General features: G+C 42.5%; 1 protein-coding gene across 13 annotated transcripts in view; it reads left to right on the top strand.

Annotated features, from left to right (window-relative positions):
* The window catches only part of tpm1 (tropomyosin 1 (alpha)), a 45,834-nt gene extending 31,584 nt beyond the window's left edge, over positions 1 to 14,250 (top strand). For 7 of the 13 annotated variants that reach the window (XM_059945970.1, XM_059945967.1, XM_059945966.1 and 4 more), the window contains one exon: positions 12,996 to 14,250. In XM_059945970.1, the coding sequence (XP_059801953.1) occupies positions 12,996 to 13,078 (83 nt within the window). In that variant the 3' untranslated portion in view covers positions 13,079 to 14,250. Of the gene's footprint in view, positions 1 to 12,255; positions 12,958 to 12,995 lie in introns of those variants that run through there. The other 6 variants (XM_059945971.1, XM_059945974.1, XM_059945975.1 and 3 more) reach the window with 6 other exon arrangements.
* The last annotated feature ends 2,123 nt before the right edge of the window (positions 14,251 to 16,373 follow it).

Genomic DNA, 16,373 nt, shown 5'->3' with positions numbered 1-16,373 from the left:
CATATCACAGCTGTATGAGATGTTGGTGAGATTGCCCTTGGAGTTTTTTGTGTAGTTCTAGCTGCTTAGTGCTAGGAAGGTTGCAGAAAAGGTTCACAAGAATGTTGCTGAGACTGAAGGGCCTGAATTACAGGAACAGACTAGATAGGCTGGCAGTATTATCTTTTCCTGGAGCAAAGGAGGCTCAGGGCTAACATGACACATAAAACTCTAAGCAGCATAATCAAGTTGGAAAGTCTGTCTTTTTCCCAGGGCAAGGGTGTGAGGGGTAAAATGTAAAAGGGACCTGAGGGCCAGGTTTCTCACATAGAGGGCTGTGGACTGTCAGAGGAAGTGGTAGAGGCGGGTACTTGGATGGGAAGAGTTTAGAGGAATATGGGACAAACACTGGCAGATGAGATGAGCTCAGGTAAGTACCTTGGTTGGCATCGATAAGTTAGGCCAAAGGGCCTGGTGGTCTTATTCTGTAGAACACTGACCGTAAGCTGAGTGGTTGTGGAGGCGGCTCCTTTTGAACTGTCATTGACACAGTTGTTTCCATGGGTACGCCATTTCTATTTCAGATTAGAATTGGCCGGTGTTTTGAATGTTCCAGCTTCTGCATAAAGAAATATAACCATATAACAATTACAGCACGGAAACAGGCCATCTCGGCCCTTCTAGTCCATGCCGAATGCTTACTCTCACCTAGTCCCACTGACCCACACTCAGCCCATAATCCTCCATTCCTTTCCTGTCCATATACCTATACAATTTTTTTTAAATGACAATATCGAACCTGCCTCTACCACTTCTACTGGAAGCTCTTTCCACACAGCTACCACTCTCTGAGTAAAGAAGTTCCCCCTTGAAATGTTACATTGCTTCAAAAAATTCTTTAAATTGCAGGCTGTACAGCACGTGTTTGTGTCATTACTTTATAATTTAACCCTGCAAGCCCAGTCTAGCCTTATGAAGTTCAAAACAATTCCCCCTGGTCCTGGAGTTGAATAGCTGCAAGTCTCTATTTCAGCTAGACTTGGAGCATTCCGTTAGCTTACTGCTGCATGCTTCTCTCTGCACTGTAAATTCAGCCCTTTGCCTTCTTTAGTTCATCCAGCAGAGCTGATTTGAGTGGTGTGAGGAGGAGGTGCATTTTGTTCAGTGCATAAGGGGGAAATGAACATATTTCCAAATGGAGAATGAAAAAGGGTCTAAATGAAAGGTGATTGAGACTCTCTTGATGCAGACAGAACAGGTAACTATCATATGCATCTATTGATATTTAAAACACACGGTCTGGAGGGAAATGAAGCAGAATCTGTTAGGAATGAGTAGCAGGAAAGTAACATTAACATTAGAGATGTACAGAATGTACACCTTGTACTCCACTTCCAGCTCTGATCACCACAACTATACTCTGTTCTCTTCCCACTGCTGGTTGTTGTCAATTTTTCTTCTATCGATTGGCATCTCCCTAGAGCGAGGGGTTTAGATGGGTGGAGTTTGTTAGGTGTGTTCAGGAAGGTTTCTTGACACAATATGTAGATAAGCCTACAAGAGGAGAGGCTGTACTTGGTCTGGAATTGGGAAATGAACCTGATCAGGTGTCAGATCTCTCAGTGGGAGAGCATTCTGGAGATAGTGATCATAATTCTATCTCCTTTACAACAGCATTGAAGAGAGATAGGAACAGACAAGTTAGAAAAGTGTTTAATTGGAGTAAGGGGAATTATGAGGCTATCAGGCAGGAAATTGGAAGCTTAAATTGGAAACAGATGTTCTCAGGGAAAAGTACGGAAGAAATGTGGCAAATGTTCAGGGGATATTTGCATGGAGTTCTGCATAAGTACGTTCCAATGAGACAGGAAGGCAATGGTAAGGTACAGGAACCGTGGTGTTCAAAGGCTGTAATAAATCTAGTCAAGAAGAAAAGCTCACAAAGGTTCAGAGAGCTAGGTAATGTAAGAGATCTAGAAGATTATAAGGCTAATAGGAAGGAGCTTAGGAAGGAAATTCGGAAAGAGCCAGAAGGGGCCATGAGAAGGCAGGATTAAGGAAAACCCCAAAGCATTCTACAAGTACATGAAGAGCAAGACGATAAGATGTGAAAGAATAGGACTTAACAAGTGTGACAGTGGGAAAGTGTGTATGGAACTGGAGGAAATAGCAGAGGTACTTAATGAATACTTAAATATTCACTACGGAAAAGGATCTTGGTGATTGTAGTGATAACTTGCAGCGGACTGAAAAGCTTGAGCATGTAGATATTAAGAAAGAGGATGGAGCTGGAGCTTTTGGTTGAGATGTATCCCAGGCTACTGTGGGAGGAGAGGGAGGAGATTGCTGAGCCTCTGGCAATGATCTTTGCATCGTCAATGGGGACGGGAGAGGTTCTGGAGGATGGAGGGTTGAGGATGTTGTTCCCTTATTCAAGAAAGGGTGTAGAGATAGCTCAGGAAATTATAGGCCAGTCAGTCTTACTTCAGTGTTTGGTAATTTGATGGAGAAGATCCTGAGAGGCAGGATTTATGAACATTTGGAGAGGTATAATATAATTAGGAATAGTCAGCATGGCTCTGTCAAGGGCAGGTCGTGCCTTATGAGCCTGATTGAATTTTCTGAGGATGTGACTAAACACATTGATGAAGGAAGAGCAGTAGATGTAGTGTCTATGGATTTCAGCAAGGCATTTGATAAGATACCTCATGCAAGGCTTATTCAGAAAGTAAGGAGGCATGGAATCCAAGGGGGTATTGCTTTGTGGATCCAGAACTGTCTTGCCCACAGAAGACAAAGCGTGCTTGTAGACGGGCCATATTCTGCATGGAGGTCAGTCACCACTGGGGTGCCTCAGGGATCTGTTCTGGGACCCTTGCGCTTCATGATTTTTATAAATGACCTGGATGAGGAAGTAGAGGGATGGGTTAGTAACTTTGCTGATGACACAAAGGTCGGAGATGTTGTGGATAGTGTGGAGGGCTGTCAGAGGTTACAGCAGGACATTGATGGGATGCAAGACTGGGCTGAGATGTGGCAGATGTTCAACCCAGATAAGTGTGAGGTGGTTCATTTTGGTAGGTCAAATTTGATGGCAGAATATAGTATTAATGGTAAGACTCTTGGCAGTATGGAGGATCAGAGGGATCTTGGGGTCCAAGTCCGTAGGACACTCAAAGCAGCTGCGCAGGTTGACTCTGTGTTTAAGAAGGTGTACAGTATATTGGCCTTCATCAATCGTGGAATTGAATTTAGGAACTGAGAGGTAATGTTGCAGCTATATAGGACCCTGGTCAGACCCCACTTGGAGTACTGTGCTCAGTTCTAGTCGCCTCACTACAGGAAGGATGTGGAAACCATAGAAAGAGTGCAGAGGAGATTTACAAGGATGTTGCCTGGATTGGGGAGCATGCTTTATGAGAATAGGTTGAATGAACTCGGCCTTTTCTCCTTGGACCTGATAGAGGTGTATAGGATGATGAGAGGCATTGATCGTGTGGATAGTCAGAGGCTTTTTCCCAGGGCTGAAATGGTTGCCACAAGAGGACACAGGTTTAAGTAGGTACAAAGGGAGATGTCAGCAGTAAGTTTTTTTTAACTCAGAGTGGTGAGTGAGTGGAATGGGCTGCCAGCAACGGTGGTGGAGGTGGATACGATAGGGTCTTTTAAGAGACCTTCAGATAGGTACATGGAGCTTTAAAAAAAGAGGGCTATAGGTAAGCCTAGCAATTTCTAAGGTAGGGACATGTTCAGCACAACTTTGTGGGCCGAAGGGCCTGTATTGTGCTCAGGGTTTTCTATGTTTCTATATTTTGGGTAATGTCATTTCTTTATTTTAAGTAGTGTGGATATGTGTTTCGTACAGTACAGACATAGACTTGACTCCTCGTATCTCTGCCCCACCCCACTGCACTACATTTCCCTTTCTTGCCTTTGAATGAGGCTAGACTGTAGATCATTTACTGTTAGATTGTTTGCTGTCATTTCCTGTTCCCTGTTAGGAGTTGCTCCATTCCTAAAATGTAAGGGATCCAAACTTCACAAACCTGCGTTTTTGTTTTCTTGTCTCTGCGGTACCTCTTACCCTCCACCTTTATGCTTATGGTATCTTCGTCTGCCGCAAGGGTTTATCTGCACTTCTCCAGTGCAAAGCAGAAATCTCTCCCCTACCATAATCCGGTAGCCAGCTGCAGTTTTGTTGCTGTTCCTCACAACCACCTACAGGTAAATAGCTTGTTCTGGTCATAATTCATCGTGATTTGATCAGCTGGAGCGCAGTACTTAAATTAGTTCAATGTGGATTTGATGAGCCAGTTGCAACGTGGTGTATGGTGACCTGCATCCAGTCACTAGTCACAAGCGTACCTGTGGAATGGTTGCTGCACTGCTGTCTTCTGTCAGGAGAAGTTGCAGGTGACTCAAGTTCATCTGATTCACTGGGACAAGTTCAGGAATGGGATTGACATTTGACTTCATTCCGGGGTGTGTATGTCTGTGTGTGCACATGCTTAATGGTTCTTCTGCAGTAACCTTCCTCCTTAACACTTTCTTTCATGGTTACTTTGTCCTTTCTTATGATCTGTCACTGAGAAAGATGCAGTGTAGCTTGTTAGTTGCAGAAATGGCTTGTAAGCCAGTTGGCAGTAGTACAGATCCCACTAGGATAAATCAGTGTTGCTGGACTGCATCACAGACTTGCACAGCACAGAAACAGTCCCTTTGGCCCACCATGTTCACAACAGGAAGCCATCCATTCCTACCAGCAACTTGTTCATAGCAGTCCGTGCCTCGCCAGTTCTAATTCCCAACTTGTATGCTTGAGAAGACCTGCCTCCAGCATTCTCTCAGATTCCACATGGTAGTGAAGGGGTACTTCCACATTCCCTTTAAACCTGTCATCCTTGGCGTTAGATCTGTTCCTCTAGCGCTGGGTGTCTCTGTTAAGGGGAAGAATTTCTTACTATCTACCCTATCTGTTGCCTCTCAACCTTTCTATCCCTATGTCAGTTTCCCCTTCAGCCACCCCTACTGCAGACAAAACATATCTGGTCTCTCCTAGTAAGTGAAACCCTCTCATCCTGTGAATCCCTCTGCAGTGACATCCTTCCTATATTGCCGTAATCAATAATCAATTTGGGTGGTACAGTAGTGCAGCGCCAGCGAAACAGGTTCAAATCCCACCTCTGTCTGTCTGTGAGTTCTCCCTGTGACTGTGTGGCTTTCCTCCGGGTGCTCCAGTTTCTCTCCACGTTCCAGTGACTTGCAGGTTAGGTGGCTAATGGGTCACATAGGTCATAGGCTCACTGGGCTGAAAGGGCTTGATACTGTGGGGGAGAAAGTACTCCAGCTGTAACCAAGCCAATGCTTTATAAAGGGTACCATAAACTTATATATTCAGTGTTCTGGCTAACAAAGGAAAGTAACTTATCTCTGCGTACTGTGTTCCTGGACGTGTAATCCAGGGCCGTGGTTCCTCAGTACTCTCTAGGATCTCACTATTCATAACATCCCGCCTCCTAAATCAGTTCTCAGTCCTAAAATGAATCATCTCCATTGCTCTGTCCATCTTAAAAATCAATATCATTCTTCACACAATCAACTGCACTGCAGATTTTTACACTGTCTACAAACTTATTTTACCCTAAAACAAACAGTTAGGGTCCATAAAACCAGTTATAAGCTTCCAATCACAAATAAAAAAAACTACTTTCCATCATCACTCTTTATCTCTTCTTAACCTCTTTGGACTTGTCTCCTATGTGGCCTTGTAAATGCATGTAGTTTACACTAATTATGTTTGCTCTCGTGACTCATCAAAAATTTCAATGAAATTAGTGCAAGATTCAATCCAAGCAACTCCCCATAATGCTATCTTTGATTAAACCTTGTTCTTCCATGGTCTAGATTAACCCTGTCTCTCAAGATTCTTTCCAATCACCTCCCGATTACATGGGATTCACTGGGCTGTGTTGACCTTGTTTATACCTGCTGCCCTCAGTCTCCTGATACCTTGTCAGATTTGTATCAGCAAAGATTTATGATTCAGAAGATTAGAAGATATGGAATCCACATTGGCATGGTCTGGATGAGCAGAAGCGCCAGTTTCTGTCCCTCCTCTTCCCACTGCAGCCTGGAGTATATCACCCCACCAAAAGAATCTAATATTTCCTGTTTAGAACTTAACCCCTTTCCTCCTCAGTGTATATAAAAGAGAAATATTTATTTCTGTACCTATATCTGCTGGCTCTACAAATAGACCACCAGTACAGTCCCCTCTGTGCTCCCTTCCATGAATACCCCCCTTACCCTCATCGTACTAGGAGTTGGAGAGGTGTACAGCACAGAAATAGGCACTTACTCCCAGGGGTCCATGCTGACATTTTGCTAATCAACGCTAATCCCATTTGTCTCCCCTAGGTCATTCTTCTACAGTATGCTGTTCCTATTCAAGTACCTGTGTAAATAATTCTTACGATAGAGATCGTATCACAGACCAGCACCTCCTCTGCACTGCATTCCAGATATCAACCATGATCTGTGTAAAACAAGTTTCCCCATGGCTAAAGGAGTGGTGCAGGGGGCAGGGTTTTAGATTTCTGTGTTACTGGTTTCTCTTCTGGGGAAGATCTGACTGGTATAGAAAAGGATGGGTTACACCTTGAGGGTAGGTTTGCTGGAGCAGTTGGGGAGGGTTTATACTAATTTGGAACTGTAGTGATAGGACTGAGGGTGGGGCAATTAGTATACAAGTTGATGCATTGTGATGTGAGAATGGGGAAGGACAGGCAGATGACTGGGCAAAATTGCAGTCAGATGATTTGAAGTGTAACGTGGGGGCACAATTGAAAAAGCTGAATACGGGACTGAAGGTGTTGTATTTGAATTTACACAGTGTTCAGAATAATGGGGCTAGTTTTGTAGCACAGTTAGAGATTGACAGGTATGATGTTGTGAACATCACTGAGCTGTGGCTGAAAGAAGGTCGTGGTTGGGAGCTTAACGTTGTACCAGAAGGACAGGCAGGTAGGCAGAGGGGGTGGGGTGGCTCTGTTGGTAACAAATGAAATCAAATCCTTAGAAAGGGGGTGGCATAGGATCGGAAGATGTAGAATCCTTGTGAGTAGAGTTAAGAAACTGCAAGGTGAGAAGATCCTTGTGTGAGCTATATAGATACCTCCAAACAGGGTGTGGGGTATACATTACAACGGGAGGTAGAAAGGGCATATAATAGTCATAGGAGATTTCAATATGAGGATAGATTGGGAGAATTAGGTTGGTGCTGGATCTCAAGAGAGGTAATTTGTAGAAGATCTATGAGATAGCTTTTTAGAGCAGCTTGTGGTCGAGCCCACTAGGGGAAAGGCAATACTGGGTGTTGTGCAATGAACCAGATTTGTTTAGGGAGCTTAAGGTAAAGAAACCCATAGGAGACATTGATCACAATATGACAGAATTCAGCCTGCAGTTTGAGAAGGAGAAGGTAAAGTCAGGTGTATCAATAGTACAGTGGAATTACAGAGGCATGAGAGAGGAGCTGGCCGAAGTTGATTGGAATGGTCACTATCAGGGATGATGGCAGAACAGCAATGACTGGAGTTTCTGAAGGCAGTTTGGAAGGCACAGGATAGATACACACCAAAGATGAAGTATTCTAAAGGGAGGATGAGGCAACTGTGGCTGACAAGGGAAGTCAAAGAGAGCATAAAGAAAAATTAATGGGATATTAGAGGATTGGGAAGCTCTTAAATACCAACAGAAGGCAACTAAAAAGCCATAAAGAGAGAGAAGATGAAGTATGAAGGTGAGCTAGTCAATAATATAGAGGATACCAGAAGTTTTTTTTCGGATCCATAAAGAGAGGTGGGAGTGGCTATTGGACTGCTGGAAAATAACACTGGAGAGGAGAAAAAAATTGTGGACAAACTTTATAAGTATTTTGCATCATTCTTCACTGTGGAAGACACTAGCAGTGTGCCAGAAATTCGGAAGTGTCGGGGCAGATGTGAGTGTAGTTGCTATTACTAAGGAGAAGGTGTTTGGGAAGATGAAAGGTCTGAAAGTCATCTGGACTGGATGGTCTACACCACAGAGTTCTGAATGACATAGCTGAATAGATTGAAGAGGCTTTAGTAGTAATCTTTCAAAAATAACTAGATTCTGAAATGGTTCCCGTGCACTGAAAAATTGCAAATGTCACTTCACTCTTTAAGAATGAAGGGAGGTAGAAGAAATTATAGGCCAGTTAGCCCAACTTGAGTGATTAGGAGGAACTTGGAGTCTATTATTAAAAATGAGGTTTTGGGGTACTTAAAGGCTTGTGATACAGTAAGCCAAGATCAGTATGGTTTCTTTAAGGGGAAATCTTGCCTGACTAATCTGTTGGAATTCTTTGAGGAAATAACAGACAGGATAGACAAAAGAGGTTGTTGTTTATTTGGATTTTTAGAAGCATTTGACAAGGTGTTTTACATGAGGCTTAACAAGCTAAGAGCCCATGGTATTTTAGGAAAGATACTAGCATAGTTAAAAGATTGGCTTCTTGTGACTAATGGTGTTCTGCAGGGGTTAATATTGGGGCTGTTTTTTTACGTTATATGTCAATGATCTGGATGACGGAATTGATGGCTTTGTGGCCAAGTTTGCAGAGATAGGTGGAGAGGCAGGCAGTGTTCAGGGAACAGGTAGTCTGCAGAAGGACTTGGATTAGGAGAATGGGTAAAGTGGTAGGTGAAATATAGTGGAGGGAAGTGTACGTTCATGCACTTTGGTAGAAGGAATAAAGATTAGACTATTTTCTAAATGGGGAGAAAATTCAAAAATTGGAGGTGCAAAAGGACTTTGGAATACTGCATAAGGACTCCCTAAGGGTTAACATACAGGTTGAGTTGGAAGGCAAATGCAATATTAGTATTTATTTAAATACAAGGGCAAAGGTTATGGGGAGAAGGCAGGAGAATTGGATTGAGAGGGATAATAAATCAGCCATGATAGAATGGTGAAGCAGATTTACTGGGCTGAGTGGCCTCATTCTGCTCTTCTGTATTTTGGTCAAGTCCCCTTTAAAACACATTCCTCTCACCTTAAACCCGTGTCCTCGTGTTCTTGATCCCCTCTACCATGGAGAAAGAGTTCCCTAAAATCTTCCCTACCTGAGCCTCTCTCAAGTCACGCTTTGTCTTCAGGGAAAACAGGTCCAGCCTATGCAGCTTCTCTCCATAGCTAAAGTCCTCCAATCCAGGCAAATATCCTTTGTAATTTCTACAGCACACTTATTCTTCCTGCAAATGGCAATCATAACTTCCCTCAATGTTCCAGTGTAGCCAGAGATTTAGTTTCAAGTTCAAGTTTAACTGTTATTCAACCTTGCATGAATACAGCCAAACAAAACAACTTTCCACCAGGACCAAGGTGCAAACCACAGTAACGACAGTCATACACAGCACACGGTACATATAGCACATATTATGGCAGTAAACATACAGTCACACAAAAGTACAATATGGCTGAAGTCCTTAAGTGACATGTCCTGTAAGTTGACAGTGCATGGGTGTTATTGGCAAGAACATGCAGTCCGCAGATGAACAAACGCTTGCAAGCAATCCAACTTGTACTCCACTGTGCGAACACCGGAGGGGCCAGCCCCCAGTCCAGCATGGATGTCGAGCCGTTCAACCACCAGCATCTCCTCTGCTGTTCTGCTGTAACAGGCGAGCCTGTGGCGTGAGGCCTAGTCTTCGTTACATCTGAGGCCACACACCTCCCCTGCCATCGGTCTCGCCAATCCACCAGCAAACCAGATTTTCAGTATTTTACATTACCAATGTCCAACAGGGTCTTGAGTTCGCAAAAAAGAAAGTCCAGGATAATCACCCGCTGTTGGACTGTACACCAGCTTTGCGTACAGAGTCCAGTGCCTTACTGTAGCCAGCACAACACTGTCCTCCACCACTGATCAGCTCACTGATGGAGTAGACCTGTGGTTCTTAAAGTTGTTAATGTCCAGAACTATCTAGTGAACATAAAAAAAGAAACTTAACAAAGACAAAAACATCTTTGATTGGCCCTGGAGAATCTGCTGTGTCCGAGCACCTCCATCTCACGAGAAGTTTTCTAAAGTTATAATGCTCTAATTTTTATATTCTGTGCCCTGACCTACGAAGGTAAGTGTGCTGCGTGCTGCCTTCACCACCCTATTTGTCTATGCTGCCATTTTCAGGGAACTATTGATTTGTACTCTGTGGCCGGTAACTTACTCCTATTGCATGTTCTGCTCCTATTTGACTTTCAAAAATACATCACCTCACACTTGTCCGGATTAAATTCCAATGAGCATGTGTAATATGGTAGCCATGGACATCTGTTTTCATCACTAACTTCTGTGTTGCGCAAACTTATACCTCCTGCATCCAAATCCTTTTGTACAGTCTGTCACAAATGATAAGGATCAAGGCACCAATCCCTGTGGTGTATCACTGGCCACATTTTTCCAATCAGAAATGGATACTTCCAAATGATAAGGATCAAGGCACCAATCCCTGTGGTGTATCATTGGCCACATTTTTCCAATCAGAAATGGATACTTCCACCACTGTCTCCAATTAAGTGAATTTTGGATTCCATTAACCAGCTGGTCTTGGATGCCAAGTGTTGACCTTCTGGACCACCTTACCATACAGGATCTGGTCAGATCCCTCAATGAAGTCCGTATGGACAATACCTACTGCCCTGTCCTTTTACTTAAAAAAAAACCTGAGTCAAATAAATCAAGCAAGATAGCTCCCACAAGACCATTCTACTATCCCTAATAGTCCCCGTCATTCTAAATGTATGTATATTGTGTCCTGCAGGAGTTTATCCATTAAGTTCCTTTACATTGGCTGGTTTACCCTAGTTGCCCTGCTTAAATGAATAACATCAGCTATTCTTTGCTCTTAATGTCACCTTGTCTATGACTAATGAAGATGCAAAATTCTTTATCAGGCTTCCCATGACAAATTTGGATAGATCTCATCATCCCTGAGGATTTATCAACCATAACGTCCAATACTTCCTCCTTTTTAACTCTTCCAGATTATCTATATCCCCTTCCGAAATTCCCTATCTTCTATGTCTTTCTCCTTGATAACTACTAACACAATGTAGTCATTCAGGAGTTGCCCACATTGCCTGGCCCCACACAGATATATGACCCCTCTGGTTACTGAGGGGAGCCACTCTTTGAAAATCAAGTAAAAATGCAGAGGCTGGAAATCTGAAATAAAAACAAAACATGCTGGAGATGCTCAGCAGTCAGGCTGCTTCTGTAGGGAGAGAAATGAAGTTAACATTTTGCTTCAAAGATTTAATACCCACTTTTTGCTTTCCTCGTGAAGCACCCCTTAGAAGCACATTAACTTCTGTTGAGACTCCCGTTTTTGGTTCTCTGACAGTACATGGTATCGTTTTTACTTTTATCCAATCCTTGTCATCCAGGTTCCTTATGGCCCTGATCTGTCCTTCTGTTACTTGAATTCTCTTGGGGAAGGAATCTTGCATCCCGGCCAAATCTAGGCTGTAACACGCACAAAATGCTGTTGGAACGCGGCAGGCCAGGCAGGAAGAAGTACAGTCGACGTTTCGGGCCGAGACCCTTCGTCAGGACTAACCAAAAGAAAAGATAGTAAAAGATCTCTTACTGATCTCTATGATCACTTTATGATCTCTAAGAGATCATTTTATGTGTGATGCTTGAATTTCCAGCATCTGCAGATTTCCTCGTGTTTGCATTGGCTGTATGTTAGATTCTTAATGCCTTCAAGGTTAATGAATGCACGTTTGTAGTCAGGTTGTGAATGCAAGAATGTAAATCAATTACCCGTGGTAACTAATCCTAACTCCTCTTTAAGTTATGCACAGAGCAAATGACAAAGTAACACGTTTCACTTAAAAGACTTCCCGTTCCATGCGTGACATCTAGAGGAGGAATCTTTCTCGTAGACTTGGTGAGCCTTTAGTGAGCAACAGAAGCCTCTGTTCCACAGAAAAGGTTTGGCCATGTGTTGGATTTGACAATGTCCAGAATGGGCTTGGAGTGGCTGTAGATGTGATGTTGGTTTATTGTGCCTTGTGTTGGGCTTATGTATACATGGGCACGATAACACTGTGAGCTGATCATTTATGGGCGCTTCGTGGATTTGTTATGACACTGATCTTTGCTGTTTCTTTCCTGTCATGTTATTGTGCTTAACTTTACCTTTTCTGCTTTTCTTTCCTGCACCTTGCCTTGGGACCCTGAAGACCGCCTGTATCACCAACTTGAGCAAAACCGTCTTCTTGCTAATGAGCTTAAGCTGGCCTTGAATGACCTGAGTGACTGATTTGAGTATCTAGCCTGATTATGCACAGAGCAAATGAACGTTCTCAGTTGATTGTCGTATTTAGATGATTGTAGGACTGTGTGCTTCAGTATGATTAGTTTCCTTCACCCATCAAACTCATGTAATTTAGTCACCTAGCCAATATTTGGCTAGCTGGTTAAATTATATTAATCTGATGGAGAACAGCTGCTTCAGTGTAAAAGCTCTGCCATCAATTCATGGGATAAAGATTGTGACTTAGTACGACTTAAAAGCTAATGTTTTTAGATGTGCATGTGTAAATCAAGCCAGATGACTGTGCGTGTATTTGTAAGTTTGTTTCCTATGTTTGCTTTGTCTTCTTTTGTCATCTTTGCTGCTACAAAATCAACATTTTACATAAAAAAAATTGGATTTGTACAGATCCTTGCACATCCTTTGTCCAAGTGGCATAGGAACATGAAATATAGTCTCTAAATATAACATGGAAACATTAGACATCTTATGGAGCTTTTGCTCGGAGTTGTCTTTATTTTCCCACTTCAAAGTAAAATGTTTTGAATTGAATTTATGCTTCATATTTGCAAATGAACTGTGCTGGCTAAGTTATACGTGCATGCTTGACCGTGAATCTTGGAGATAATGTGTGTTATATTAAATTATCTTTTAATCTTGTAACAGAGAAATTGGCACAAGCCAAAGAAGAAAATCTCAACATGCATCAGATGCTCGATCAAACTCTGCAGGAGCTTAATAATTTGTGAACGGCTTAGAATTGCTTCAAACAGGTTGCCTGCCCCGTGTTGCCAAAGCCTTCACTTGAGAACAGGTTCACTCTGCATTTACGTGGATGTTTGGGAAAGGGCCAGGCAGCCTGGAATCAGATTAACTTGATGAATGATGAACCATTTGATGGTAACACTACTGCCCAATTGAATATATTCCAAATCAAAAACCTGCACTATCCCATGATTGTTACACATTTTATTCAGAAACTCTCCCAGCTGTTTTCAAAAGTATTGTAATTTACAGGCTGTTCGTATTTCAAAAAAAAAGTCCTCTTTGCATCTTCCTTTTTCAAAGTTTGACTCCACCCTCACCACCCTGTTATTTTCCAGAAATTATTTTAAAACCTTACTGAATATCTTCACCCCTGCATTATGTTTCTTTTGCTGCTTAAGATTTTTTTTGTGGACAGCCATTGTATTGGCAACCAAATAATGAGGGATAGGGAGCAACACTTTACACCCACTGGGTTTTTTAACACTTGCAGCTTTCCTTTTGGAAGGAAGAAGAGGAAAACTGAATGTTTTATTTATAGGCTTGCAGACTGCAGCCTAGCATATTGCCTGCCTTGTAACAAACCATACAGCCGACCCGTTCCCATCATTCAAACATCTGAATTGTAATCCTCTTTCCATTCATCTTTCCCCAAAGAGGTTAGAAGTAATTTTTTTAATGTACTGAAATTAATTCACCATTCCATATCTTAAATACAAGCATCATTGAGCTCTCCACAAAAATTACTGAATGTAGGGATGTAGATGGTATCCCAAACAGCAGATTGTTGGAATATATTTGATAAATCCAGCACTTCACTTATCAGCTGAGTGGTGGACGAACAAGAATTTTGTTATAATGTAGTAATTACTGATGGAGTGTCTCGGTGCCAACATTGCTTGATTTTTATGTGACCGGTTAAGATCATAAACATGAATACAATAAAATTACAAAATGAATTGCCTTTTCTCTTTATATACTCTTGAATGTTGTACAAAATGTATGAAAGGCAAAATCAGAAGAATATTTTATTGCAAAAGGCAATAATGAATAGAACATTCTGGTACTTCTTCCCTATGCACGCTTAATTGTGAATCGGTTTAACAATATATCTATCTGTAAACTTTATTATGGTAATAAACACACACTCATGAGATTTTGTAAACATGTCCTTCATATTTCTTAAAGTGCTTCATTCATGGATTTGAGAGAAAATTGTCTTTATTAGGGCATTTCACAACCTCAATGCCTCAAGTCTTTTACACTGATACAGTAGGTACAATCATGGAGTTATACAGTGGAGAACCAGACCCTTCACAACTCATCTACACTGACCTAAATGCCTCTCTTCGACCTGTTTGCCTTTGTTTGGCCCATATCCCTCCAAACCTTTCCTATTCATCTACCTGTCCAAATGCCTTTTTAAGTTGTAATTGTACCTGCCTCTGCCAGCTTATTCCATATATCCATCAGCCTCTGTGTGGGAAAAGTTGCCCCTTGGGCCCCCTTTAGATCTTTTCTGTTTCACTGTATATCTGTGCTCTCTAGTTTCCCACTCTCCTACCCTGTGAACAAAGACTATGACTCCATCAAAGCCACTTGTGATTTCATAGTGCACAGTAGAGTCACCCCCCCCCCCCAGCTGTCTTCACCCCAGGTGGGGGGAAGCCCCAGCTTATCCAGTCTCCCTTTATAACTCAACCCCTAATGTCTTAGCATGCTTGTAAATCATTTCTGTCCCCTCTGCAGCTTAATGATATCAGTTCTGATTGCCTATAGAACTGCACACACTACTCCAAGTGTGGTCTCATCAACTTTTACTCAATGCCCTGACTAATGAAGTCAAGTGTACCACATGCTTTCTTCAACATCTTGTCTGCCTGTGTCACTACTTTCCAGGAACTATCCACTGTACCCACCCCCAGGGGATTTGTTCTAATCCATAGGTCCCTAAAGTTAGCTGTACAAATTCTGCCCGAATCAATCTTCCCAAAATATATCACTTTGCACTTTTGTCCAAGTGAAATCGCGCTTGGCCCATTTTCCTAGTCATAGTTATAAGGCAAAGAAGCAAGCCCTTCAGTCCAATTAATCCATGGCAACTGTGTTGCCCAGCGAGCTAGTCTGTATTTGGCCCTTTTTTCCATGTGCTCATCTAGCTGGCTTTTAAATGTTGCTAATCTGCTGCCTCAATGGATATTTCTGGCAGCTCATTCTAACTATGCATGAAGAAGCTGCCTCTGATGTCCCTTTTAAATTTCTTGCCTCTGATCATAATCTAATGCCCCCTATTTTAGTACCCCTTTCTTGACGAAAAGACAATACACTTTATGCCCTTTGTGATCTTGAATACTTCCAGCAGGTCACCCCTCAGTCTCCTGTATTGCAGGGAATGAAGTCCTCGTCTCCACAGCCTTTCCTTGTAACTCAGGACCCTAATCCCGAGCAACATCCTGACGAGTCTTAAAAGTTTAATAACATCTTTCCTACTAAAGGGTGACCAAAACTGCACAATACTTAAAGTGACGAACAACAGCAACATAATGTACTAATTCCTATACTTAATGCCCTAACCGATAAAGGTCAGCATACTAAATTGCCCTTTCACCACCCTGGCAACCTGTAATTCCACTTTCAGCAAACTATGTACTTGCACTCCAGGCACCCTCTGGTCCATAACACTCCCCAGGGCCCTACCATGTATAAGCAGTACCATGGTTTGATCTCCCAAAAGGCAATGTTTCACACTTACCTGGCTGATCCACCTGAAATTTTTATAACCGTGAATGCTATGGATATGGTGGACAGGCTCGGGAAGTCCAAAACTAGAGGGTACAGATACTAGATAAGAGGCTTTATTCAGATGGTGGTGAGTAGCTGCCAGTGGAAGTGATTGAAGCAGATACAATTGCAACATTAAGAGGTATTTGGATAGGTACATGGAGGGGAGGGGCATGGCAGGTTATGGGCCAAATGTGGGCAACTGGGACTAGCAGGGAGGATGCTGTGGGCTGAAGAGCCTCTTTCTATACATTGACAGCCCCACCTATTTCAGTATAATCTGCAAAACTAATCATGTTCTGTATGTTTACACAAATTAAAAGCAACAAAGGCCCCAGCACTCACCCCTGTGGCACTATTCCAAAGAACAACCCTCAACCATTCCCTCTGCTTCCTCTATCACTGAGCCAATTATATATCCAGTCCACTATCTCCTGGATCCCATGTGATCTAACCTTTAGAACAGCCTGTCATGAGGGACCTTGTCAAAGCCCTTGC

Source organism: Hypanus sabinus, chromosome 21 (assembly GCF_030144855.1).
Source record: "Hypanus sabinus isolate sHypSab1 chromosome 21, sHypSab1.hap1, whole genome shotgun sequence".
NCBI classification, from domain to species: domain Eukaryota; kingdom Metazoa; phylum Chordata; class Chondrichthyes; order Myliobatiformes; family Dasyatidae; genus Hypanus; species Hypanus sabinus.
Note: the sequence above shows the minus strand (reverse complement) of the source record. Positions and strands in the feature narration are given on the sequence as shown.